The following is a 27,359-nucleotide window of genomic DNA, read 5'->3' as shown; positions in this document are numbered from 1 at the left end:
CGGTGGATCAGACCAAAGGTTCATCTAGTCCAACATTCTGTTCGCACAGTGGCCAACCAGCTGCCCACAGGAAACCCACAAGCAGGACATGAGTGCAACAGCAACCTCCCACCCATGTTCCCCAGCAACTGGTGTACATAGGCATACTGCCTCTGGTCCTGGAGGTAGCATATAGCCATCAGGACTATTAGCCATTGATGGCCTTATCCTCCATGAATCTGCCTAATTCCCTTTTAAAGCCATCGAAATCATTGGTCATCACTATATTTTGTGGTAGCGAATTCCACAGCTTAACTATGCGCTGTGTGAAGATCTGTCCAGACTCTCCCACTGACCAGCTTCATAGGATGACCCTGTGCTCTAGTATTATGAGAGAGGAAGAAAAATATCTCCCTCTCCATTTTCTCCACACCGTGCATACTTTTGTATACCTGTCATGTCTCTCCTCGCTCGCCTTTTCTCCAAGCTAAACAGTTGTTCCAGCCTCTTGATGGTTTTAGTTGCCCTTTTCTGCCCTTCTTCCAACTCTACAATATCTCTTTTTAGCTCCAGTGACTAGAACTGTACACAGTATTCCAAGTGTAGTTGCACCATCAATTTGTATGAGGACAGTATGATATTGGCAGTTTTATGTTTTATTCCTTTCCATATTATGCCCAACATGGAATCTCCCAGGAACCACTCATGTCATATGGCCAACATTTTCACCACAACCCCAAGATCTCTTCCTCCGTCAGTCACCACCACTATCTCAAATCCCATCAGTGTATGTGTGAAGTTGGGATTCCCCCACCCCCCATGCATCACTTTACACTTGCTTACATTTGCCACTCTGATGTCCATTCATCCAGTTTGGAGAGATCCCTTTTTGTTTTAACCACCCTAAATATTCAGCAAACTTGGCCACTTCACTGCTCACTCCTAATTCCAGATCATTTATGAATAAGTTGAAAAGCACTGGTCCCAATACAGATCCCTGTGAGACTCCACTGTTTACATCCCTCCACTGGAAGAATTTACCATTTATTCCCACTCATTGCTTTCTGTTCTTTAAACAGTTACAGATCCAGAAGAGGACCTGTCCTCTTATTCCGTGACTGCTGCATTTGCTCAAGAGTGAGGGGCTTTGTGAAAGGCCTTTTGGAAGTCCAAGTAAACAATGTCCACTGGATGACCCTGCCTACATGTTTATTGATACTCTCAAAGAATTCTAAAAGATTAGTAAGACAGGACTTACCTTTGCGGAACTCGTATTGCTCTTTTTCAGCAGGGCGTGTCCTTCTATGCGCTTATTAATTTTAGTTTTAAATAATGCTTTCTACCAATTTATCTAGCAATATAAATTTGGCTTCCAGGACCTCACAACTACATCCCCCCCCGCCGCATCATTGGTACCAACATGGACCACGACCACTGACTGCACCCCAGCACAAACTACAAAGCTACTTAGATGATCCATGATATTTACAGAATTCACACCAGGCAGACAATTTACCATGTCATTCCATTCACTGGAGATTTCCACTCATGAAAAGATGTTTTTAAAAAGGTATTGTTCATCTTGTGTTAGAGCAGCCTCTCCTAACCTGGGATCCTCCAGTTGTGTTGGACTACAACTCCCATCATCTTGGCCATGCTTGCTTGTGGCAGGTTGGGGTAGGCTGTGCTAGAGTATTGCATGAGATCAATTAAACTAAGTTGAATGTGAGACCTCACGTTAACATGGGCAGCAGTAGAGAATTTGCTTATTGGAGCACCGGGTGAAACTCTGGACTTTAATCTTATAAACAATAGAGCTATAATAGCAGAATCCTACAGGCACTCTTTTCCAGCTTGTTCATAACAGAAAGGAAACGGGGTCCTTACCCAGACAAGACACCAAGTACCAGGTTGAGCATGAAGAAAGAACCAATGATGATTAGTGGAATGAAGTAAAGCCAGTTCCACATATTCCCTGCCGCATCATTAGTCTGGAAATACAGAGAAAGAATGAGAGAGAGAGAGAGAGAGAGAGAGAGAGAGAGAGAGATTAATCAAGACTCTAAACCCGTAAATCCGCCATATAAGAAACCATGCATTATTTCTGGAGGTTTGTGTTGTTACGCTTTAGGACTTTTCATGCATTATACAAATGTGCAATAGTACAGGTGGGACCTGCAACAAGATATTGCAGCGTACTTACAGTTTACTTGCCATTATAACACATACATGCCTTGGCTGATAGATGTACTAGAGAAGGTTTGGCAAGACTTATAATTTGGTGTGACTCCTGCAGTGTCTCATGTTAGCAATTATGAGAAATCTGTTTCATACAATGTATTTGCATACAGATGTTTGTTCATTCTTTGGCATACCTTTTGTATACTAGACCATGTCCTAAATGTACTAGACCACTGAGTTGAAACATGTTTGGTCCATTTGGTACTGGTTATTTTTTGGTATGGTTCTGTTTTTTCAGCACAATAATATTGTATTCTCTTTTATTGCTTAGATGTTTAAATGTATGCTTTTAAACCACACAGATTTTTTAAAAAACCTTTATCAATAGATTTTTTATCATATATACTTATTATCACCAGTAAGTAGGGATACTGGAGAAATCTGCCACAGACTCAGATGAGGCCGGATTCCAAAGAATCTGATCTCTGGAGGATGCAGCAGACCAGCCGCATTTAATGGCAGCTGCCATTAGCCGATCGCAGGAAAGTTACAGCCATACATGGAACATTGTATGCCATTTGCAGCCGTAAAGCACTTTCTCTTACCGAAATACAGCCGTAAACAGCTGCAATTTGATAAAAGTAAGTGCTTTACACCTGCGAATGGCGTAAAATACTCAATTTTCGGCTGTAATTTTCCCGTGATAGGCTAATGGCAGTCGCCATTAGCGTATCGTGTAGGGACGTCAGAGAATTTCACCACGAATCTCGGGGAGGCTGAATGCCAGCGCATTCGGCCCCCCGAAATCGGTGGCGAACCGGTCTGCCCCCGCCCCCCCCCCCCCGGGACAGGACTTACCTTGTGTGAATGTCCCTGGCGGCGGCGGCTCCAGCGGTGGTTCGGCGGCGGCGGCGGCGGCCGGTCTTCCGACCTGCTGCCACCACAGCCATTTCCAGTAAAAAAAAAACAAAAAAACCAAAAAATCATGATAGGCTACGTAAAGATTTACGTAGCCTATCACGGCTAGATTTTTAAAAAATACCGTGATAGGCTACGTAAATGTTTACATAGCCTATCACGGCTGAGTAAAAAAAAAAAACGCGCGTATGCAAATGGCGGCGCCCATGGGCGCCACCATTTGCGTTCCTTATTTTGGCATGTCTAGTCCACGTAAACATTTATGTAGACTACGGCGAAAATAAGGGGAATGCAAATAGCGTAAACGCTACGCTACTTGCATTCCCCTTATTTTCGCCGTAGTCTACGTAAATGTTTACGTAGACTAGAGGTGCCAAAATATGGAACGCAAATGGTGGCACCCATGGGCGCCGCCATTTGCGTACGTGCGGTTTTTTGTTTTGTTTTTTTTACTCAGCCATGATAGGCTACGTAAACATTTACATAGCCTGTCATGGCTGACTGCAGGGATGCAAACGGCGGCGGCTATGGCTATGGCCGCCACCATTTGCGTTCACGGCCAGCCAGGATTTGCGGCGGGAGGGACGGGGTGCCTCCCCCCCAGCCAGAATTTTGGGGGGGAGCGACGGGGCGCCTCCCCCCCAGCCAGAATTTCGGGGGGAGGGACGGAGCGCCTCCCCCCATCGCGAATCAAATTTCAGTTCAGGTAAGTGACTTTCATACATCCCTAGTATCGCGTTCTTTTGAAAGCCAGAGATCCACTCCTCCAACTCCAGCGGACGCAGCAGGGCTCTGGAGGACTCTGCAGGGCCCCAAGTGGCCCGAATTGCCCCGCGGCAGACCCTGCCCGCCCCCTGCCCCAGACTGGACAGTGGAAGGTTTTGTTTGGACAAGTGGGACCTGCAACAAGATATTGCACTGTGTGGAGTACTCCTGTTCAGCATTCCACCCAGACATGCCTTTTGCCAGGATATTCCATTCCACCCCTCCCCCACCCCTCCCCAGTTTTCCATTTCCCCCAACAACCTTCAGTCAGCTTCCCATAGCAACTGAGGATGATCCGTTCTGCTTGAGCTGGTTATGGGTCTTCCCCACCCCCACCCCACCAACTAAAAATACTTCTGTTCTGCAAAGCTTGGAGTTCTCCCAAACCAGCTGATACCTCCTACTTGTACATGGATAGCCCTTCACATGCAGAAAATGAGCTCACTATCAATATATATGATATCAAGAGCAGCAGTATATATCAAGAGCAACAGTTTGGAGGCAAACAGATTTGACTGGGCAAGCCAGGAATTAGCCAGGCAGTAAGTTCTTAAGTGGGACCACCGGAGAGCAACTATACCCAAGCAACTATGTACTCAAACTGAGGAGCCAGGTCAGTCAATAGTCACTCGGAGCAGGTGGGATCCTAGCATCCCTTTATGCTACCTGACCCTACTGAAATGGTAGCTGCAATACCTCCTCTGGCCATCTGGAGTAGGGGCGCTGCAGTACTTTACTGAGCAGGCGAGCTCTCTGGTGTGGACAGTAGAGCAGCTGGGTCCCACTGACACTTCTATGGTCCATATGCCCTGGCACCTTACATTTAACAGCCTGTAATCCACACATCTGTGCAGCACATCTGTATGGTACACAGATAGCCTGTGCTGGAGAGCACAGACAAATGAAATAATGAGATTTGTCAAGTACAAAAAGGGAAAGGCTGGAACACAGTAAAGTGCAGAAATCAACCAGCTGTTCTTGAGCTTTAGAGAAGAAACATGCATGTGAACTCTTTCCCTCTCATCCCACTTGAAATGATCATCCAAGGGTGATAGACAGGGCATCTTACACTCACTCCTGTCTTGTTCATCAGTGGCTCAAAGCCAAGAAGTGAAATGAATTTTTATGGCTTCAGTTAAAACACTTTAATGGTTTAATGCTTGGATGACTGTTCATGCTGCTTATCACCCCCCACCCCACACATCCCAAACCACAGAGCTACTCAGATACAATAGAGATAGAAAATGGAAATACTTTTAACACTTTGATAGTATTATGCATCACAACAAAGATGGAAGGCTCCCAAAGTCTTCTAGGGTGCGTACATTTCAAGGCATGTACATGACAAATGCTTTATTCAAGTGTGCACAAAAACTCATGCATTTGGGGGATAATGTAAAAAAAAATGCAGATTTCTTAAAAAATGCGCACAGACATGGCTACAAATTTTCATGCATACTAAAAGAAAAATCGCAATCCGATGCAGAATTGGCATAGTACAAATTTAGCATTGGAAAATGAGAATCTGAGCAAAACTGAGCTTGACCTATTCGAATACCCCTACGTCAGAGCCAGTTGAAGTTACGCCGCAGAATGCCAGTGGACCAAACATCACAGTGCAATAATCACTGTTCAGTCAAATAATCAATTTGCACCAAACAGTAATTTCTGTGGCTTCAGACTTGCATCTCAGAAGCTAGGGATGGCTACCTGCGGTGGGAATAAACACAGGCTGTTTGGCTTTTCAACAGACAAGCAATTGGTTTAACCGCTGGTCACATTAGGCTGATCTGGAGTAATTAAAAGTGTAATCTTAACCAAAAGGGGCACTTTCCCATCTGGGAAAACTCTCCCTCTCCCCTTTCTCTCACCTCAAAACACAGCTTGGTTTATCTTGCAGCTTCACAGGTTTGTTTGCCACATCTGCTAATTAGCCAAGCTTTTTACTCTTTATTTCAGTTTATCCCCACACGTAGCGCAGGATGCACACACAGACCTGACATAAGCAAAGGGACACAATCCAAGTTGAAACAAATCCAAAAATCTCAGGTGCAGAACTGCATCCAAAGTTCTCCCTGCACCACCGTAACCACCGTAACTGGGGTCCTTTCCAGGCACGTAGCGTAAACAAATGAGCAGCCATTACTTGGCTGCTGAGAGAGATTCAACCATCCTTCCTCGAAGCAGTTAAGAGGAGAGAAGCGGAAGACGAGCGTTGCTGGATTGGACCAAAGCCATCCACATCGTCCAGCATGCTGCTACCCACAGTGGCCAACCAGGTGGGTCTGGGAAGTTCATGAGCAGGGCATGAAGGCAGCAACTCTCTCCCACTGTTGCACCCCAGAAACAGGGAGCTCTCTGCTTCTGAAACTGGAGATTCAATTTCTACAGCTCTCCATGCATGTGTCTAGTCCCCTTTAAGCCAGTGGGCATTGTCACATTGTATGGCAAGCAATTCCATAAATGAATTCCGCATTGTCCAAAGATCATACCCGCTTCACTTTGTCCATCCTGGATCTACTGCCATTTGGTTTAGTAGTTGTACGTATTGAGGAGGATCCAGAGATACTGCACAAATTAGCTTCAGACAGGAGTGGACAGACTTAAGGTTTGTGGGATCTACTTTGTTTATTCACTAGAGTTCCTGAGATCCACCAGTCAAAGCCCAGTGCAAAAGATGTACACTTAGAACCAAAGAAATCTGCACCCAGTAATTTGTTTTGACTACCAGATTGACTGGAGCTCACAGTCCTTCAACGGAAAAAACCTCTCCTAGTTACCCCAAAGTTTTCTTCATTGCAGCAGGCTATTTTTGGGGGGTGGGGAGGTTTGCTGCTATTGCTAAATGGTTGGGAATCAGAAAATCTTGCTGATCCACTGCAAAACACTCAGGGATCTACCAGTAGATCCTGATCTACTATCTGCCAACTCCTGGCTTAGAACATCTAACCTGTGTACATAACCCTCATACTATTTGTTTGTTTGTTTGTTTATTTGATTTATATCCCACCTTTCTACCAATAAAATGGTACTCAAGGCAGCTCACAATCATAGGAACTATTAAAACATTAAATACAAACTTGATTAAAATAATAAAATATAATTAAAAACATGACAAGAACAGAACAAAAACAGCACCCAACCTAACAGACCAGCTTGCACCCCAAAGGCCTGCTTGAATAAAAACGTCAGTGGAAAGACAGCAGAGTGGGAGCTAACCTAGCCTCCCTCTGCAGGGAGGTCCACAGCCTAGAAACAGCCACTGAGAAGGCCCTGTCTCACAATGTGCTTCTGGAGGTGGCAGTAGGGAAAAAAGGGCCTCTCCTGAAGACCTTAAAACCTAGGCAAGCTTTCAGGTAGCCTGGTCCCAAGCCACAGGGGGCTTTATAATAGAATCATAGAATAGTAGAGTTGGAAGGGGCCTACAAGACCATCTAGTCCAACCCCCTGGTCAATGCAGGAATCCAGGTCAAAGCATCCCTGACAGAAGGCTGTCCAGCTTCATAGAATCATAGAAGAGCAGGGTTGGAAGGGGCCTACAAGACCATCTAGTCCACCCCCCCTGCTCAATGCAGGAATCCAAGACAGATTATCACTCATAATCAGCACTTTTGAATTGTGTCCAGAAACAGACAGGTGGCCAGTGAAGCTGCTGTAACAAGGGAGTCACATGCTCCCTGTAACCAGCCCCGGTCAACAGTCTGTCCACAGCAGTCTGGACCAACTGAAGCTTCTGAACAGTTTCCAAAGGCAGCCCCACATAGAGCACATTACAGTAGTCCAAATGGGATGTAACTAAGGCATGTGTGACCGAAGCCAGATCAAACAACTCTAGGAATGGACGCAGTTGATGCAAATCCACTCCTGGCCACCACTGAAACCTGGGCATCCAGGTTCAAGGCAAAGTCCAGAAGTACACCCAAACTGCAAGCCTGAGTCATGAGGGGAAATGTAACCCCATCTAGCACAGGTTAGGAACATAGGAAACTGCCTTATGCTGACTCAGACCGCTGGTCCATCTAGCCCAGTATTGTCGACACTGACTGGAAGCAGCTCTCTGGGGTTTCAGGCAGAAATTTTCCCTGCCCTACCCGAAGAGGCCAGGGATCGAACCTGGGACCTTTTGCATGCAAAGCGTGTGTTCTACTACTGCACTACGGTCAGTCCCTGTTCCCTGATCTGCCTTTCATCTGACCAAAATCACCTCCGTCCTGTCTGAATTAAGTTTCAATTAGTTCACCCCCATTATGGACATCAGACACTGATTTAGAACCAAAACAGCTTCCTTGGATTTAGATGGAAAGGAGAAAGGGAGTTGGCCGTAATGAGCATACTAGTGGCAACAAACCCCAAAATCTCTCTCAGTGGTTTCATGACACGTATATGTAAAATGGCATGGGGGGTTAGATGGAACCCTACGGGACACCACAGGCCAACAGCCATGGCATTGAACAGGAATTCCCAGCAATGCATGGCTTCCCACAAGAACTCCAGACCCACCATCCGCGAGCAAAGCTTCTGTCAGGTGGGCCCTCTGAGGCTATCCAAGGTTGGTCCATCTGAGGAACATCAGAAGCTGCCTTGTACCATCAGACCCTTGCTCCATCTGGCTAAAGAGTGTCCTCACTGACTGGCACCAGCTCTCCAGGGTATGAGGCATGAGTCTTTCACAGCCTAATCTGTAGATGCCAGAATTAGAACCTGGGACTTCCTTCATACAAACCATTGTTGCTATGGTTAAACTCCCTTCTTGTTGGCATATGAACATAGGCAGAGCCCTGCTGGATCAGACTATGGGTCCAACTAGTCCAGTATTCTGTTCACACAGTGGCCAACCAGCTGCCCACGGGAAACTCACAAGCAGGACATGACTGCAACAGCGCCCTCCCACCCATGTTCCCCAGCAACTGGTGTGCATAGGCATACTGCCTCTGAGACTGGAGGTAGCATAGAGGCATCAGGACTAGCAGCCATTGATAGCCTTTTTCTCCAGGAGTTTCTCTAACCCCCTTTTAAAGCCATCCACATTGGTGGCCATCACCACTTCTTGTGGTAGCGCATTCCATAGCTTGACTATGTGCTGTGTGAAGAAGTCCTGACTCCTTCCTTTGACCTGTCCTGAATCTCCCACCACTCAGCTTCATGTGATGGCCTCACTGGGCTCTAGTATTATGAGAGAGGGAGAAAAATCTCTCCCTATCCACATTCTTCACACCAGGCATAGTTCTGTACACCTCTATGATGTCTCCCCTTGCCCCACCCCTTTTTCCAAGCTTAACAATCCTAGCTGTTGTAACCTTCTCTCATAGGGGAGATGCTCCAGCCCCTGGATCATTTTAGTTGCCCTCTTCTGCACTTTTTCCAGCTCCACAATACCTTTTTTTAGGCAATTCACCACTGGGCCGATTAAGCATCCTGTGCTTCTGAATGCAACAGGAAAAGCTCCAGAGCTATCTGTCCCCAACGTGTCATCATGGGTAGGACAGTCATTCAAAGATCATTCTACAACTCCCAGCCCAGCTCCAAAGAAGATAGCCATGGCAAGGAAATGTAGCATTTGGCACAGGAAATGTGCAGCTGCTGGGCCAATGCCTGTGGTTATTATAGATGTGTGGGCTATTCCTTTTGTAAGTGTTCTTCCTGAGAATTGTTTCTCCTTTTGGCCAAGAGGCAAGGTTGCGTACAAAGCCTTTAATTACGGCATTCACTCCTTATTATCTTTGTTTCCTAAATTGGCTTGAGCAATCATCTGTTTTTCTTGCTTTTAATAGGCCCTTCAGAGAGCTACATACAATGTGACAGTTTTACTAGAGAATAATTTCTGGCATCTACTATTAATACTTTGGCAACTTCAATACTGAAGGAAGGAGCCAAATCTCTTCTGTGCCATACACTCTGCTGTGGTCCAGCGGCTTTGGTTTCCAGGGCAGCTGTATTTGAGGTCAACTTTTTTGAAGTCAAGAGAGAAGGCATTCTTGGGTCAAGGAGTTTATCAACAAGAACGCTTGGCCCAAAGGTGGGGATGATACTCAATTTCACTGGCCCATGAGTGATTGGTTGCCATGGGTGTTTGTGGACCACCTCCACAGTACAAAATTTGAAATGGGTTTGTTTTTTTTAATCATAACTAATATTATTATGTCATTGGTCCTTCAGGCTATTTGCTGCCTGGTGAAAGTCTAGGGGGAAATTAAGGGGTTGAGCATCAAGGTTTCAATGATCAGGATGGTGGCATCACTGAATCCTGCATTATTTCCTGTCCATCTCACTGGTCCTTCTTCTGTTTTCTTATCTCTTCCCCTACATTTCACCTGCCCATCATCATGCCTTCCACCCTTTCAGCACAGGAAGCTGCCTCATACCAAGAGTCAGAAGCACTAGTCCATCAAGCTTGCTATTGTCTGCACCAACTGGCAGAGGTTATCCAGGGATCCAGACTAAGATCTTTCCCTGCTCTATATGGAGATGCCAGGGATGGAGCTGCTTGGCTGTTCTCGAGTCCTTCAACACTCGGGCAGCCCAGTTCTCCCCTTCTCCTAGACCCCTCCATTCTCCCATCCTTCCACTACCTTCATAGTTCATACAAGGAAAAAAATCCTTATCTTATTCAAGGATCACACAGAAAGTGTGATGACATCACAACACTACATAGCCAGTTCAGAGTAAGGACAACGTTTTTTGCCCTTACTCTCAATTGGCAAAGACCTTCATCCATGTTTACAGCACATTCCCTGGGGGAAAAAATCCTTAAAAGAGAGATGCATTTTGCATTGGGGAGTACTTCTGTTCCTGATTGTAGCCTACTCCCACTCTTCCTCCCAAAAAAAAAAAAAATGCTAAAAAGAGGAGTGTATTTTTTACAGTGGTCTGCTTTGGGCCAACCCTAGTTCACATCACCCTTTGCCATTACTCTAGTTTGCTGGGTTTTCATCATCTTGGAACATTGTAACATCAGTCCACCTTCTTCAGGGGCTGGCACTTGATAGGGCTGACCCTGACATGCAGCTGGGCAAAGCAATTTGCTTCAGGCAGTGCTGCAAGTAGGTAATTTTAGACTCTGGAGTTAATGGTCTTATGGGAAGGTTTTAGATGTTGATGTGCCTTCCTTCACTTACTTCAAGCATAGTAAGCCAGGCCATTGGATTTCAGTGGATTACTTACTTCAGTGGATTACTTCAGTGGATTACTTAATTCACTGGATTACTTAAGACTTAATTTACTTAATTCATTGGATTACTTCAAGTGCAGTAAGCCCGGCCATTGGATTTCAGTGGATTACTTACTTCAGTGGATTACTTACTTCAGTGGATTACTTACTTCAGTGGATTACTTAATACTTAATTTACTTAATTCATTGAATTACTTCAAGCGCAGTAAGCCCGGCCACTGGATTTCAGTCTAAGTGGTTAGTGTTTGATGGATCTTTATGATTTTTTCCTTATAATTTTAACTTCTTGTAAGCTGCCATATCATGTATTGTCATGGGTGATGATGTGTAAATTATTCCAATAGGTGAATTATCCCTCATCCCTTTTAGAATCACTAGGATCTTCAGAGTCACTATGCTTAGGAGTTTCCCATCCCATCTTGTTTAAATATTTGTCATTTTATGTTCTTCAGAAGGCAGGTCTGTAAAGAGTAACTAGGATCTGAAGAGTTAGTGAACAATCAATAAAACTTTCAGAGGAGTAGCTCTGTTAAGTCAATAGCTTAACATTGCAAAAACAACAAAGAGTCCTATGGCAGTGGCACCATAAAGACCACCAGGTTTGTGGTTCAATTTTGAATCTGCCAGAAAGTGGGCTCCACACACACTTAGAATCATAGAGTTTGAAGGGACCATTTAGGCCATCAAGTCCAACCTCCTGCTCAGTCCAGGAATCCAATTTAAAATATCCCTGACTGATGCCTGTCCAGTCTCTGCTTGAATACTTCCAGGGATGGAGAGCCCACCACCTCCATAGGCAGTTGGTTCCATTCTCTGACAGCTCTGTTAGCAAGTTTTTCCTGACATTCACCCAAAATCTTCCTTCCTGTAACTTAAGCCCATTACTTCCTGTCCTACAGTCCTTGATGATAGAAAACAGATTGCGGCTCTCTTCTGTGTGACAACCCTTTAGGTACTTGAAACATGCTGTCATATCCCCCTCAGTCTTCTCAAGGCTAAATATACCCAGTTCCTTCAATCTTTCCTCCTAGGATTTAGGTTCTTGTCCCCTGATCATCTGCGTTGCCCTTCTCTGAACTTTTCTCAAATTATCAAAGTTCTTCTTAAAAGGTGGTGTCCAGAACTGGACACAATATTCAAGCTGAGGTCTGACCAGCACAGAGTAGAGTGGAAAAATTACTTTCCATGGTTTAGAAACTATGCTTCTATTGATGCAACCAAAAATTGCATTTGCCTTTTTTGCAGCCACATTATACTGCTGACCTAAGTTCAGCTTATGATCCACTAGAACTCCAAGAACTCTTCCACACATGTTATTATCAAGCCAGGTATCCTCCATCTTATACTTGTGCAACTGGTTTCTCTTTCCTAAATAGGGATGTCAGAGAAATCCACAACGGAACCAAATGAGCTTGGATTTTTATGAATCCAACCGCAGATTCTGCCGTGGACTGTTTTTTCTCCTGTTGGGCAGGTTCTGCCGACTTGCAAATTGTTTTTCAACTTCCCCAAATTCTGCGCAGATTTTGACATAGAAAAATATGCAAAAATTAAAAAAATCAAAAGTATGCATTTCCACCACAGGCTAAGGCGTGAAAATGCAGATTTGGGGGGAAATTGCAAATTTGGGGGATTTGCACATTTTCGCACATGCGAATTCGTGCAAATTCAGAAACTAAAAACAACCCGATTCCATTGATGGGTGGACAGTGGAAGGAAATGTGCCTGACAATCCACAAAACACAGATGGAATGGATTGTACATAATCTGCACATCCCTATTCCTAAATGAAGAACTTTCCATCTGTGTTCCATCCTGCCCTTATAAGTGGCAAACAGGTTGAAGGGGTGGGAGTCCAATATTAAAGCCAAAATTAATTATAACAAATCCAAGTTGAATATCCTAGATGCTGAAGTCACAGCTAAGAATGGGTCTTTCGCTACAGATATACAGTTTATCAGAAAAATACAGGTGCAGATGCTTTTTTGAAGTATAACAGGTACTATTCTGTTCATATTGTACACACCCTGCCTTATTCAGAGATGCTTGGACTGCAAAGAAACAGCAGTAGCACACATAACCTCCATAAGCAGGAAGAAATACTTACAAGTGAGCTTAGTCAGAGGGGATGCCCATTGAAACTTTTAAGAGGGTTCATGTATAGGGCTCCGAATACTAATAGAAGTGAGTAATTGCTACCCAAGACTCAACAGAGGATAGAAAGGGTTGTGGTGCCTTTAACATATGATGGACACACTGGTAAAGTTGGTGATATTATCTATAGATACTGGTACCTTCTTGCCTTTCTTAGAATTGAATATCCTCAGTGGAGCCTAAGGCTCCTTTCAATCCATAGAATCACAGAATCATAGAATAGTAGGTTTGGAAGGGGCCTATAAGACCATTGAGTCCAAGCCCCTGCTCAATGCAGGAATCCAAGTCAGAGCATTGCAGACAGATGGCTGTCCAGCCTCATCTTGAATGCCTCCAGCATGGGAGAGCCCACCACCTCCCTAGGTAATTGGTAGGGATGGCGGAGAATTCCGCCACAGATTTCAGTGAGGCTGAATGCATTGGCATTCGGCCTGCCGAAACCCATGGCGGAATGGCCTGCCGCCCCCCCCACGCCCCCGCAGATCCCCCCAGGACGAAGCTTACCTGGGGCGGATGTTCCGGACGGCGGTGGCTCCAGCAGCAGCTGCAACAGCAGCTGGTCTTCCGACCAGCTGCCGCCACCGCCATTTGCAGTCTGGTCTGTTTTTTTTACATTGACATGATAGGCTACATAAAGACTTACGTAGCCTATCACACCTGGGCGGGTAAAAAAAAAAAAGCGTATGCAAATGGAGGCGGCTACAGCCACCTCCATTTGCGTTCCTTATTTTTCGCCATTTTAGTCTACGTAAATATTTACATAGACTATTACGGAAAAAAGAAAGGGGAACTCAAGTAGCACCCACTATGCTATTTACATTCCCCTTTCTTTTTGCCGTAATAGTCTACGTAAATATTTACATAGACTAAGACGGCGAAAAATAAGGAATGCAAAGGGCAGCGGCCATAGCCGCTGCCATTTGCATACGCTTTTTTTTTTTTTTACCTACCCAGACGTGATAGGCTACATAAATATTTACGTAGCCTATCACAGCTAAATACAGGGATGCAAATGGCGGTGGCAATGGCAGCTGCCATTTGCATCCCTGCAGGCTGCCCAGCAGCCGGATGTCTGGCTGCGGGCGGCCGGAGCTGGCTGGCGGCTCCGTGGCTTGGCCGCGGAGTGGAGCCGGCTGGGCAGAATTCCGGGGGGGAGGGACAGAGTGCCTCCCCCCCTGTTGAGGATTCCGGGGGGAGGGATGGATCGCCTCCCCCCCCAGCAGAAACACAACGGAACGGAATGTAAGTGTTCCATCCATCCCTAGTAATTGGTTCCATCGTCGTATTGCTCTAACAGTCAGGAAGTTTTTCCTGATGTTCAGACGGAATCTGGTTTCAATATCATTTATCTATAAATGATTATAAATGATTCAATATAATTTATATATGCATATATACCTGCACAGATTTGAGCCTGAATTGGTGAGGTTTTTTAAACATATAATATACCTGTATGTTTTATATTCCAATGCATTCGGCCTCACTGAAATCTGTGGCAGAATTCTCCGCCATCCCTACCAATTACCTAGGGAGGTGGTGGGCTCTCCCACGCTGGAGGCATTCAAGATGAGGCTGGACAGCCATCTGTCGGCAATGCTCTGACTTGGATTCCTGCATTGAGCAGGGGGCTGGACTCAATGGTCTTATAGGCCCCTTCCAAGAATATTCTAATAGATTCTTAGTAAGTACACTTCTAAAAAAATAAATTTATTTTTATAATTGCAGGTGGCGACACTGTAGTATTTTACATTGCGAATATATGTGAGAAGCTTGGATGTCTGTCTGTCTGTCTGTCTCTAGATATAGATAGATAGAGATAGAGATGTCTTTCCTATATACCCTTATACATACTAAACCACTAAAGATGACCTATGGTAACATGGTATGGAATGGCATGATGATACACATTGGGGGATTTTAACCTATGGCTGTGAGAGCTGGACCATAAGGAAGGCTCAGCGAAGGAAAATAGATGCTTTTGAACTGTGGTGCTGGAGGAAAATTCTGAGAGTGCCTTGGACTTAGGGATGTATGAAAGTTCCGCCACGGATCTCGGGAAGGCTGAATGCCAGCACATTCGGCCCCCCTACACCGGTGGAGGAACGGCCCGCCACCTTCTGGGACAGGACTTACCTGGGGTGGATCTTCCTGGTGGCGGCGGCGGCGGTGGCGGCTCCGGCAGCAGCAGCGGCAGCCGGTCTTCCGACTGACTGCTGCCGCCGCCATTTCCAAGTTTAAAAAACAAACAAACAAAAAAACATGATAGGCTATGTAAAGATTTACGTAGCCTATCACGGCTAGATTTTAAAAAAACATCGTGATAGGCTACGTAAATCTTTACGTAGCCTATCACGGCTGACTTAAAAACAAAAACAAAAAACCCACGCGTACGCAAATGGCAGCGGCCATGGCCACCACCATTTGCGTTCCTTATTTTGGCACGTCTTAGTCTATGTAAACATTTACGTAGACTAAGACAGCAAAAATAAGGGGAACGCAAATAGCGTAGACGCGACGCTATTTGCGTTCCCCTTATTTTCACCGTCTTAGTCTACGTAAATGTTTACATAGACTAAGACGTGCCAAAATAAAGAATGCAAATGGTGGCGGCCAAGGCCGCCGCCATTTGCATACACACGTTTTGTTTTTTTAAAATATCAGCCGTGATAGGCTACGTAAACATTTATGTAGCCTATCACGGCTGACTGCAGGGACGCAAACGGTGGTGGCTATGGCAGCTGCCATTTGCATCCCTGCTAGCCAGCAGCCGGATGTCCGGCTGCTGGCGGAGCCGGCCGGCAGCTCCGCAGAATCGCTGCGGAGCACAGCCGGCCGGCCAGGATTCCGGGGGTGGGGAGGAACGGAGCACCTCCCTCCCGGCGAGGATTCCAGGAGGAAGGATGGAACGCCTCCCCCCGCACCATCAGCATAATCCCCGAAAGGTAAGTACCTTTCGTACATCCCTACTTGGACTGCAAGAAGATCAAACCAGTCCATACTCCAGGAAATAAAGCCAGACTGCTCACTCGAGGGGATGATATTAAAGGCAAAACTGATGTATTTTGGCCACATAATGAGAAGACAGGATGCCCTGGAGAAGATGCTGATGCTAGGGGCAGTGGAAGGCAAAAGGAAGAGGGGCCGACCAAGGGCAAGGTGGATGGATGATATTCTGGAGGTGATGGACTCGACCTTGGGGGAGCTGGGGGTGGCGACGGCCAACAGGAAGCTCTGGCGTGGGTCGGTCCATGAAGTCACGAAGAGCCAGAAGCGACTGAACGAATCAACAACAAACAATGACATTTTGGGCCAGTAGAGATAAAGTTACATTATCAGGCTTCTGGGCTATTGTTTATTTTCACCAGTTTACTTCTCCCAGTTGATTTACTGCATCTTGGTTTGGGGCTGAGTTCTATTCCTTGCTTGGTCTGTTTATATACCTACTGGGCCTACTGATGCAGACTGCTTGTTCAGGAGAAAGCAATCCTCCAGTCATACACACAGAGCAATCGGGCAGCTATCTGTTCATCTATAAAATACAACAAGACTCTTTGTTTTCATTTTCTTCAGTGTCTGTCAGGATACCAGGGCTCCAGTTCTCCCTCCTTGGAGGAAAAGGCCTCTGATACAGCCAGTCTCACAGACCAGGAAGATTGGGTCTCTGGAAGCATGTTTCAAGGTCCCTACCTCCTCAGACCCCCTGTTCCAGCTCTAAAGCCACCACCACACTCTGAAGTCACCTCCACATCATCACTATCAAAAGCTTCTAGAGCAAGCAAGGTTCCTTTAAGGGAGAAGGCATCATTCAGTGTGGGGTAGGGATGTACGAATCCCTTACCTTGCCATCTGCGGGGGGTCCGCCGAGGGGGAGGCGGTCCGTTCCTCCCCCCCCCCCAGATTCCTTGCCAGCCAGCTCCACTCCGCGGCAATTCTGCGCAGCCACCAGGCAGCTCTGAAGCCCCAGCGATACAGCCGCCATTTCCGGATCACTGGCTGGACTGATGAACTGTGGACGCCATTTGTGTCCCGGCCCTTTGACGTGATAGGCTACGTAAATCTTTACGTAGTCTATCGCACAAAGGAACAGGGACGCAAATGGTGTATTTGTGTCTCCGTTCCTTCACGCGATAGGCCACATAAAGATTTACATAGCCTATCACGTCAAACAGCAGGAATGCAAATGGCATCTGCTATGTGGATGCCATTTGCATCTGCTGTTCGTCAGTCCAGCCATCGATACAGCAATGGTGGCCGTATCGCTGGGGCTTCGGAGCCGGTGGCAGGCAGGATCCGCCGGCAAGGACTTCGCCAGGGAGGGGGAGGTAGGTGATCCGATCCTCCATGGACTTTGGGGGACCAGATTCAATAGAATCTGGCCTCATTGGGGTCTGTGGAGGATTTCTCCAACATCCCTAGTGTGGGGGCAAATCTAACAACCTAAAGGAAGCCAGCATCCTACTTAAGGCTAGGGATGGACGAAAGTCCCTTACCTGTTCTCGAAGCTTGCTTCGTGGTGGGGGGGAGGTGCTTTGGTTCTCCCCCCGAAGTTCAGGCGAGGGGGGGGAGGCGCCCCACCTCGCCCGGCCAAAATTCAGGCCGGGGGGAGGCGCCCCATCCCTCGCTGCCGAAATTCAGGCCGGGTAGAAGCGCCCCGTCTACCCGGCCGTGAAAAAGAAAGTAAAAACAGAACACACACACACCCGTGATAGGCTACGTAACGATTTACTTAGCCTATCATGGCTAGATTTTCAAAGTCAGCCATGATAGGCTACGTAAATCGTCACGTAGCCTATCACGGGTGACTTTGGGGAAAAAAAAGCGCGTATGCAAATGGCAGCTCCCATGGGGACCGCCATTTGCGTTCCTTATTTTGACACGTCTAGTCTACGTAAAGATTTACGTAGACTACGGCGAAAATAAGGGCAACGAAAATAGCGTTCCCTTATTTTCGCCATAGTCTACGTAAATGTTTACGTAGACTAGACGTGCCAAAATAAGGAACACAAATGGCGGCGCCCATGGGCCGCCATTTGCGTACGTGCTTTTTTTTTTACATGACGATTTACGTAGTCTGTCACAGCTGACTTTGGGAATCTAGCCGTGATAGGCTACGTAAATTGTTACATAGCCTATCACGGGTGTTGTTGTTTTTTTTAACTTTACTTCTTCTTTTTTGCAATGGCGGTGGCGGCAGCCGGTCGGGAGACCGGCCGCCGCCCCCACCCCCGACAAACTGCCGCCGAACCACCACCGGGACCCACCGCCGAGAGGGACATTCGGCCACGGTAAGTCCCATCCCGGGGGGGGCGGAGAATTTCCCCACCAATTTCGGGGGGCCGAATGAGTTGGCATTCGGCCTCCCGAAGATTCTTGGAGAAATTCTCCTCCATCCCTATGGCTCATTCTTGGATGTTGCTCCTTTGTTGAAGCAACATGCAAGTTAAGATTGCCTAGCTTCCTTTCCCATTTGTGCTGCCTACCTCAGACCTGACCTCAGACCTGACCTCAGACCATGCTTCTGGAACCTCCCCTCTGCCATCCTCTGGCAGAACTCCAACTGGGCTAGACCTTTGATTCAGCAGGGGTCGGCTGCCGAAATAGAAATGTGTTTGACAGTGGCCCAATTGGGATGCACATTCCTGGCTTCACAAACAAGCTTTATGAAGCCACGAATGAGACTCCCTTGCCCCTCCTCCACCGTCTTTGGTGTGAGGATCCTCCGATCCTGGTTCATTTCAAAGCAAAGTTAAACCTGAAACAAGGAAATCTAACCAGGGAAATCTAACTAACCAGTTTAACAAGCCAGGATCTGTATCATTCATTAGATAGCCGACATTAAACCAGAGTTCCCCATTTTGGACCTAATAGGAAACTCTGGTTTAAAATACACCAGGATCTCTACACCAAAGCCAGCACCTAACATGATAGGGCTTTGTAGAAAAAATGTAACCCTTGCACAGGAAGGAGGTTGTACAATGGGAAATAACTGTGGATCTGACTGATTCCCCTTTTCTGACAAGTTCAAAAATCTATAAAGAGCTCCTGGAATCAAATGCCATTTCCGCACATAGTAGAGGGAGGGGTGGTAATGAGAGAGAAAGAATATATCCTGCAGCTTAGCAGTGTGATCCAATGCAGGTCATAGGTGAGAGGAAGGGGTGGGAACAAAGGCAAAAACACATAGTGCCTCATTACCATCCGTTTGTTGCAAGCCCTGATCTCATGAACAACGAAGCATTCGAGGCTAATTTTAAGCCTTTCTACAAATGGCTGGGAAAAAAGCTAAAAATAAGGGAAGGCTATTATTAGTAGCCCTAAGGAAAGAGACACAAGTAAAAGTCATGACTAAGCAAAGACGTCTTCATTTTCTTCTCTCTCTCTCTCTCTCTTTCTCTCAATCTCAGTCATACACACACACACACACACACACACACACACACACCAAAAAAGTTACTGTCAGAGACGATCTGAATGGATTTTGAAGGAAACAATCATAAGCAGGCAATGGAAGCTGCTGACAGACCCTAGTTCTTGAAAGAACTAAAGATGGTTTAGGGCGCAATCCTATTCAGATAGGCAGCCGCCTCTGAACATGGAGGTGACCGCCTATTAGGGATGGCGGAGAATTTCTCCCCGAATCTTCGGGAGGCTGAGTGCCGACGCATTCGGCCCCCCGAAAGTGTTGGGGAAATTCTCCGCCGGCCCCCCCCCCCGGGATGGGACTTACCTTCAGCGAATGTCCCTCTCGTCAGCAGGTCCCGGCAGCATTTCGGCGGCGTTTCAGCGGGGGCAGCAGCCGGTCTCCCGACCAGCTGCCACTGCCACCACTGCAAAATAAAAAAGTAAAAAAAAAAAACCCGTGATAGGCTACGTGACGATTTACATAGCCTATCACGGCTAGATTTCCAAAGTCAGCCATGATAGGCTACGTAAATCGTCACGTAGCCTATCACAGGAGACTTTGGGAAAAAAAAGCGCGTACGCAAATGGCGGTGCCCATGGGGCGCCGCCATTTGCGTTCCTTAGTTTGGCACATCTAGTCTACGTAAAGATTTACGTAGATCACGGTGAAAATAAGGGAACGCTATTTGCGTTGCCCTTATTTTCGCCGTAGTCTATGTAAATCTTTACGTAGACTAGACGTGCCAAACTAAGGAACGCAAATGGCGGCACTCCTTGGGCGCCGCCATTTGCGTACGCGCTTTTTTTTTTCAAAGTCACCTGTGATAGGCTACGTGACGATTTACGTAGCCTATCATGGCTGACTTGGGAAATCTAGCCGTGATAGGCTACGTTAATCGTTACGTAGCCTATCACGGGGTTTTTGGTGTTTTTTTTCACTTTTTCTTTCGCGGCCGGGGAGACGGGGCGCTTCTCCCCGGCCTGAATTTCGGCCGGGCGAGGCGGGGCGCCTGCCCCCTGGCCTGAATTTCGGGGGGAGAAGCGAAGTGCCTCCCCCCCACCGCGAAGCAAGGTAAGTCCCTTTCGTCCATCCCTACCGCCTATCCAATGCAGGGCAGGAGACGCACAGAGGGGATCGTTCCCTCCGTGCTCCTCCTGCTAGGGATGGTGGATAAATCCGCCATGGACTCCAATGGGGCCAGTAAAGAATCCGGCCCCCCACAGTCCATGGCGGAACGGACTACTCCCCCCACACCCCCAGAAATCCTCCCTGGATGGACCCTACCTGCTGCCAGCTAGTCCTGGTCCATCCACTGCTGCCGTCCGTCCGCTGCCCCGGACTGCAGCCGCAAATGGCGTCCAGTGTAGGGGACGCCATTTGCGTCCCTGCTCTTTTCAGTGATAGGCTATGTCAATATTTGCATAGCCTATCACTGAAAAGAGCAGGGACGCAAATGGCATCCCCTACACTGGATGCCATTTGCGGCCACAGCCCGGCAGCGGACAGAAGTCCAGCTGTGGATGGGCCTGGCCGGCAGCTCCGCGGACTCACCGCGGTGCAAAGCTGGCCAGGCAGGATTTTGGGGGGAGGGACAGATTGCCGCCCCCGCGGACGCCCGGACCGGAACGGTGAGGGGGTTTCGTATACCCCAACCTCCTGCCCTGCATTTTCTGCTAGACAGCCGATTTTGGCTGTCTAGCCACAGGGGTGCGGGGAGAGCACGGGAGAAGGCTGCTGTACGACACATTGGATGTGTCGTACAGGCATTTCCGCCCTCCCTGCCCTGGAACACCCCCAGACATGCCCCTTTTTGGCTGCTCCGCACTCCTCTTGTGAGCGCAGAGGACAAGGCTGTTCCGTGCTGCCTCCAAGGCAGCACGGAGGTGGGGGGAGGAGGTTCCTGGAAAACAAGATATGCTATGGCCATCTAGCCACTGATTAGCAGCCACAGAATTGCTCCCTCCATCAAGGTATTGTTCCCCACTCATTTCTTTTGTCCTGCTAGCCCAGGAGTGCAGAGCCTCTTTCAGCCCAGAGGCCAAATTCAATTTTGGAGCAGTTCTCAGGGGCCACATTCCAGTGGTATGCAGGGCCAATGGGGAAAGGGGCAGGGCCAAGTGCAAAAAGGGAGGAGCCAGCATATTTTAGGTGAAAGCTTTTACTGCCGGTAACAAAGGCTTAGGAGCGGCATTTCAATCTTTTAGATGGGGGGGGGAACTGCACACAAGCCAGGAAACCGCCAAACAATCGGTGGCCAGGGGAAAGGGGGTGGAGTCAGGAAAAGGGGTGGGGCCTTCTGGGGAACCCTGGAGGGATGGAGTTGGCTTCCTGGAAGACTGGTAGAGATGTGTGAACCCATCCCTGTCCGGGTTCTCCAGGCAGCCGCCTAGCCCCTGCCCCCACTCACCAGTCCCTGGGCTGCACTTAAGCCCCTCCCACATTGCACTCACCCCAGCAGCCTCATCGAGCTCCATGGTCACCATCTTTTGGGAAATAAAATGGCGATGGCAAATATGCACATTTTTGCAAACGCCATTTTATTTTTCAAAAAATGGCAACTGCAGAGCTCGATGAGGCCGCCGGGGTGAGTGCGGGCTGCTCACCAAGTGTGGGCAGGGGGCGGGCAGGTACAGGGGCCCAGCAAGTGGGGCTCAAGGGTGTGGGCAGGGGGGATTTCCGCCGGATTCCTGGATGGAATTGGGCACCCACTCCATCCCTGAGGGCTGGATTCAGACCCCGGGCCTGAGGTTTGGCGCCCCTGTGCTAATCAAATGGGTTCCTGAAGCACTATGGAAACACATAAACAGATTCATTGAGCAGGGGGTTGGACTCGATGGTCTTGTAGGCCCCTTCCAACCCGACGATTCTATGATTCTATGATTCAACCACAGTGTGAGCCCCCCCGCTCCCCCAGCAAAGTGTTTTGTGATGGCCACACACACACACACACACACACACAGCATCAGTATCTCACACCTCAGCAAGCTTGCAAGCAGCAGCCAGCCAGCAGCAGCGCTGCAATCTATGTTGCTGTGAACCTCCTACCACTGTCGCTACCACAATACCCTGATGGGACATTACTTGGAGCATTGTGAACAGTTCAAAATGGTGGCTTTCCAGCCTTCCACTGTTGCTGCTCAGGAAGACCAGGGGATAAGAACATGAGAAGAGCCCTGCTGGATCAGACCAAAAGTCCATCTAGTCCAGCATCCTGTTCACACAGTGGCCAACCAGCTGTCAACTGGGAACCCACATGCAGGATACGAGGACAACAGCATCATAGAATCATAGAACAGTAGGGTTGGAAGGGGCCCACAAGGCCATCGAGTCCAACCCCCTGCTCAATGCAGGAATCCAAGTCAGAGCATCCCTGACAAATGGCTGTCCAGCCACGTCTTGAAGGCCTCCAGTGTGGGAGAGCCCATCACCTCCCCAGGTAATTGGTTCCATGGGCATCCTCCCACCCATGTTCCCCAGCAACTGGTGTACATAGACTCACTGCCTCTGGTACTGGAGGTAGCACATAGCCATCAGGACTAGTAGCCACTGACAGCCTTCTCCTCCAGGAATTTGTCTAAGCTCCTTTTAAAGCCATCCCAATTGGTGGCCATCACTACCTCTTGTGGTCAGTGGAACTCTAGTTGATAGACATGGAGTGGTCTCCTGCCCAAGCACAAACCTGGCCCAGACCAGCTTAGCTTCACGAGAGTAAAGTGCTCCAAGATGGAGGAATGCTGAGATCGGCTCAGTGTGGGAGTGATGATGCTACTGTGGCAACTTCTTTCTCTTGATATTGTACAGAAAAAGCCAGAACACCAGGTGGTGAGCACTAGATAACGGTGCGCAGCTGCAAAGGGTTTTAGCCAAAGAATGCCATCACCGCTTGCATTCAGAATGATGCTGGAGTGGAACCAGTCCTCAGTGCATCCAAACAATCACTGCTTGGTTTCAAGGTGGCTGAACTAATTGTATGCTCCTTCCATATTTTTTATTTATTTCAAGCAAATGAAAATTTAAATGGCCAAACCATTAAGGCTGTGCTAAAGTCTATTTGGGTTTAAGTCCTAAAACTACAGGTGACAGACTCTGGGTGATTTTCCTGTCAGAGGGGCTCATGGTCAGGGCAGATTCGAATGATGGAACCACAGATCTGCTCACAGGAGAGGCAGAAAGTAAGACAGGGAAACCTTGAGTAACTGCTAAGATGAAGATGATTGGCTGAAGAAGGCTGCCAGGAGCTGCTGGGATTGGCCCCAGAAGCCCACAGCTCTATGCACAGCTGCCCCAGGGCTGGCCTTAGGGGTGGGCAAGCTGGGTGGTCGCCCGGGGCAGCGAGCTGAAGGGGACGCCAAGCTGGGCTGAGGGGAGCGGGGTGCCAGAAGACCTGTGAGACTGAGCCCCACAAAGAATCTCTGCCAGAAGGGGTTTGGAATCTGGAGGAGGTCCTCAGGAGAAGCACAACCTGATCCCAGAGTGCAGGACACGGAATAATGGGCTCAAGTTACAGGAAGCCAGATTCCGGCTGAACATCAGGAAAAACTTCCTGACTGTTAGAGCAAGACAACAATGGAACCCATGACCTAGGGAGACGGTGGGCTCTCCCACACTGGAGGCATGCAAGATGAGGCTGGACAGCCATCTGTCAGGGATGCTCTGAACTGGATTCCTGCATTGAGCAGGGGGTTGGACTCGATGGCCTTGTAGGCCCCTTCCAACCCTACTATTCTATGATTCTGTGATCCCTGTGCCTTTATCCCCATGCAAGAAACAGTGAAGCACAGCCATCAATTTCAGCATGACCCCAGGGTGAGGAGGAGCTGCGGGCAAGAATTCCCAGATGTAGTCCATGCACGCAATAATTCCCGCATGCGGCCCCCAGCTTTGCACACATATGCATGGGTTGTTGTAGGGGGCAGCAGCAGGGCTCCAACATCACACCTGCACCAGGCCCCATAAACCCTCTGGGTACCCTTCCAAAGCTGACCCTGGGGAAGGGGGGGGCACCAAAGGCACTCCCTGCCCAGGGCGCTATTTATCCTAGGGCCAGCTCTGACCTGTCTCATCTCCCTGGGCAATGCAAAGTTTCCAAGTACTGGAGTGGCTCTACTTACCCAGGCTGGACAGTGGTTCTCCTCAACAGGAAGGGATATCATGGCTTCCTGCTTTGACTGGGGCTTGGCTTTGCTATGGATGGGCAACCTGTGGCCCTCCAGATGTTTGGGGCTATGACTCTCATCAGGCCTCATCATTGGCTATGCTGGCTAGGGTTGGACAGGTGTTGTGGCCTTTCAGATTTTTTTGCCTACAAGTTGCCCACTGCTGGCTCATCTTGTCTAACTCTCAACATGTTCTCTACCCAGTTCCTGGTTCTCCCATCTTGACCATTACTTAATAGCTGCCTATGCCTCAATTCTAAGATGGTGGGTGGCTACAAGGAAGAGGGCCTTTTCTGCTGTGGCACCCCAGCTGTGGAATGAGCTCCCTAGAGAGGTTCACTTGGTGCCCACATTGTACTCCTTTTGGCGCCAGATGAAGACCTTTTTAGTCTCAGTATTTCAGCATTTTAGCTTCCTAATCTTTTAGCTCTGTTGTTTTAAATCTGAATTTTAAATTCTGCATTGCTGCTAGGTTTTATTCTGTTTGTACTTTTATATTGTACATTCATTCATTCATTTATTACATTTATATCCTGCCTTTTTCCCTCCTTAAGGAACCCAAGGTGGCTTACGTTCTCCTCCTCCTCCTCCATTTTATCCTGACAACAACAACCCTGTGAGGTAGGCTGTGCTGAGAGTCTGCGACTGGCTCAAAGTCACCCAGGGAGCTTCTGTGGCCGAGTGAGGACTAGAACCCGGATCTCCCGGCTCCCAGTCCAGCACTCTCACCACTACACCACACTGGCTCTCAGCTTTTAAGCTTTTACATTGTGTATTGTTTCATGCTGTACCTTGAGGTTTTAATTTTCGTGAATCAACCAGAAAGCTTTGGCTATGAGGCAGTATAGAAATGTAATAAATAAATAAATATTTATTACAGGGCTAATAACGATATGAGGGGCATCAGGGCTGCTGGAGAAAGTCTCAGATAGAATGGGGTCCCCGTTAGGTCATTTTAGACTCTGGAATTAATGGTCTCATGAGAGGGATCTTGAGATGGCAATGTCTATTATTTCACTTATTATACCACTGGGCAGAGTGAGGCAAGTGCGTCAAGTGGCAGATGCTGGGGATAGGGATGGACACTGTCTGGTCCCTTGGGGCGATTGGCGAGCCGCTGTTGCTGCTTGCCCACACGAGCTGCGCTGCGGGGGCTGCAGGACAGCTCGGCAACCACCTGAGAAGCGCTGTGAGGCCAGACGTCTCCTTACTGAGCTAGCGTCGTGCGCAGAAACCGCGGCTTGGTGACTTCCGCATATCTAATATTGTGTCTACAGTTGCCTTGAAGGGGCAATGGCTCAACAATATTACAGATGTAAAGATTTACGCCTTTAGCCCTGCAATGTTGAGTCATCGCCCCTTTAAGGCAGCTGCAACATTCAATTTGTGGAAGTAACCCAGCTGTGATTTCGGCACACGACTGCAGCACGGTAAGGTGACAGGCAGTTTTGCGGCCCTTCCTGCACGTCCCCAAGAGGGCAAGCAAGCCCCCTGTTGCCCAGCGAGTGGGGTCTGGGTGGTGGGCAGGGGGGAGTCCACCAGACTCCACCCCCTCCCTGGAGTCTCGCGCCATCCCTAGCTGGGGGGCAGCAATGCAACCTCCCAGCTGGTCTTCCTGAACTCCCTGGCTGTTCCCTCCATTTGGAGACAGAGCTGTGTATGCCACACCACTTGTCCTGGTGCCCTTAAACTACCAAAGGTGTAGTGGAGGATACTATCCCATGGCCAGTATTGAAGTAAAATTCAACTGCCAGTCCAGCTGGCTATTGCATTTGGAAGGGGAAGAGGGCGCCATCTTGTTCTTTGCCTCAAGCAGCAAAATGTCCTGGGTGGCCCTGCTGGTGAATGGGGCCCTGAACGTCCGTCCTAAAGTCCTGCCCTGGCAGTATCACTGCATAGAGCTCCTGGGCACTAAGTGTACCAATGCCAATGTTTTGACCTATGAGGAATGTAGAAAAATAAGTGATGAGAAGGAAAAAGAAGGTCCTCCTGACAGCATAAACATGGTTATTCCAGACTCCAGTACCAAGGCAATGGCAGTCCCATCAGCTAACCATTAGGGATGTACGAATCCCTTACCTTGTTCCGGTCCGGGGCTTCCGCGGTGGGGGAGAGGTGATCTATCCTTCCCCCCGGAATCCTCCCTGTCCGGCTCCACTCTGTGGCGAGTCCGTGGAGCCGCTGGCCGGGGCCGCCCACAGCCAGACCTCCATCTGCTGCCGGGCTGCGGCCGCAAATGGCAGCTGCTGTAGCGGCCGCTATTTGCATCCCTGCATTAGCCGTGATAGGCTAAGTAAATATTTACGTAGCCTATCACGGCAAAGAGCAGGGATGCAAATGGCGGCCGCTACGCCATTTGTGTCCCTGCGTTAACCGTGATAGGTTACGTACATAATTTAGGGATGTACGAAAGGGACTTACCTTGTCCCGCAGCTTGCTTCGCGGTGGGGGGGAGGTGCTTCGCTTCTCCCCCCGAAGTTCAGGTGAGGGGGGGGAGGCGCCCCGCCTTGCCTGGCCGAAATTCAGGCCGGGGAGAGGCGCCCCGTCTCCCTGGCTGCGAAAGAAAAAGTGAAAAAAAAAAACCCATGATAGGCTACGTAACAATTAACGTAGCCTATCACGGCTAGATTTCCAA

General features: G+C 48.3%; 1 protein-coding gene across 1 annotated transcript in view; it reads right to left on the bottom strand.

Annotated features, from left to right (window-relative positions):
• Positions 1–27,359, bottom strand: part of CACNA1B (calcium voltage-gated channel subunit alpha1 B) — a 479,093-nt gene that overhangs the window by 268,302 nt on the left and 183,432 nt on the right. Inside the window, exon 7 of the mRNA XM_084821407.1 lies at positions 1,867–1,970. Coding sequence (XP_084677533.1) covers positions 1,867–1,970 — 104 coding nt within the window. The remainder of the gene's footprint in view (positions 1–1,866; positions 1,971–27,359) is intronic.

Source organism: Heloderma suspectum, chromosome 14 (assembly GCF_057233095.1).
Source record: "Heloderma suspectum isolate Gila_16-S chromosome 14, 16-S_ref, whole genome shotgun sequence".
In the NCBI taxonomy this organism is placed as follows: Eukaryota; Metazoa; Chordata; class Lepidosauria; order Squamata; family Helodermatidae; genus Heloderma; species Heloderma suspectum.
The sequence above is the reverse complement of the archived record's forward strand: the minus strand, read 5'-3'. Positions and strand labels throughout refer to the sequence as shown.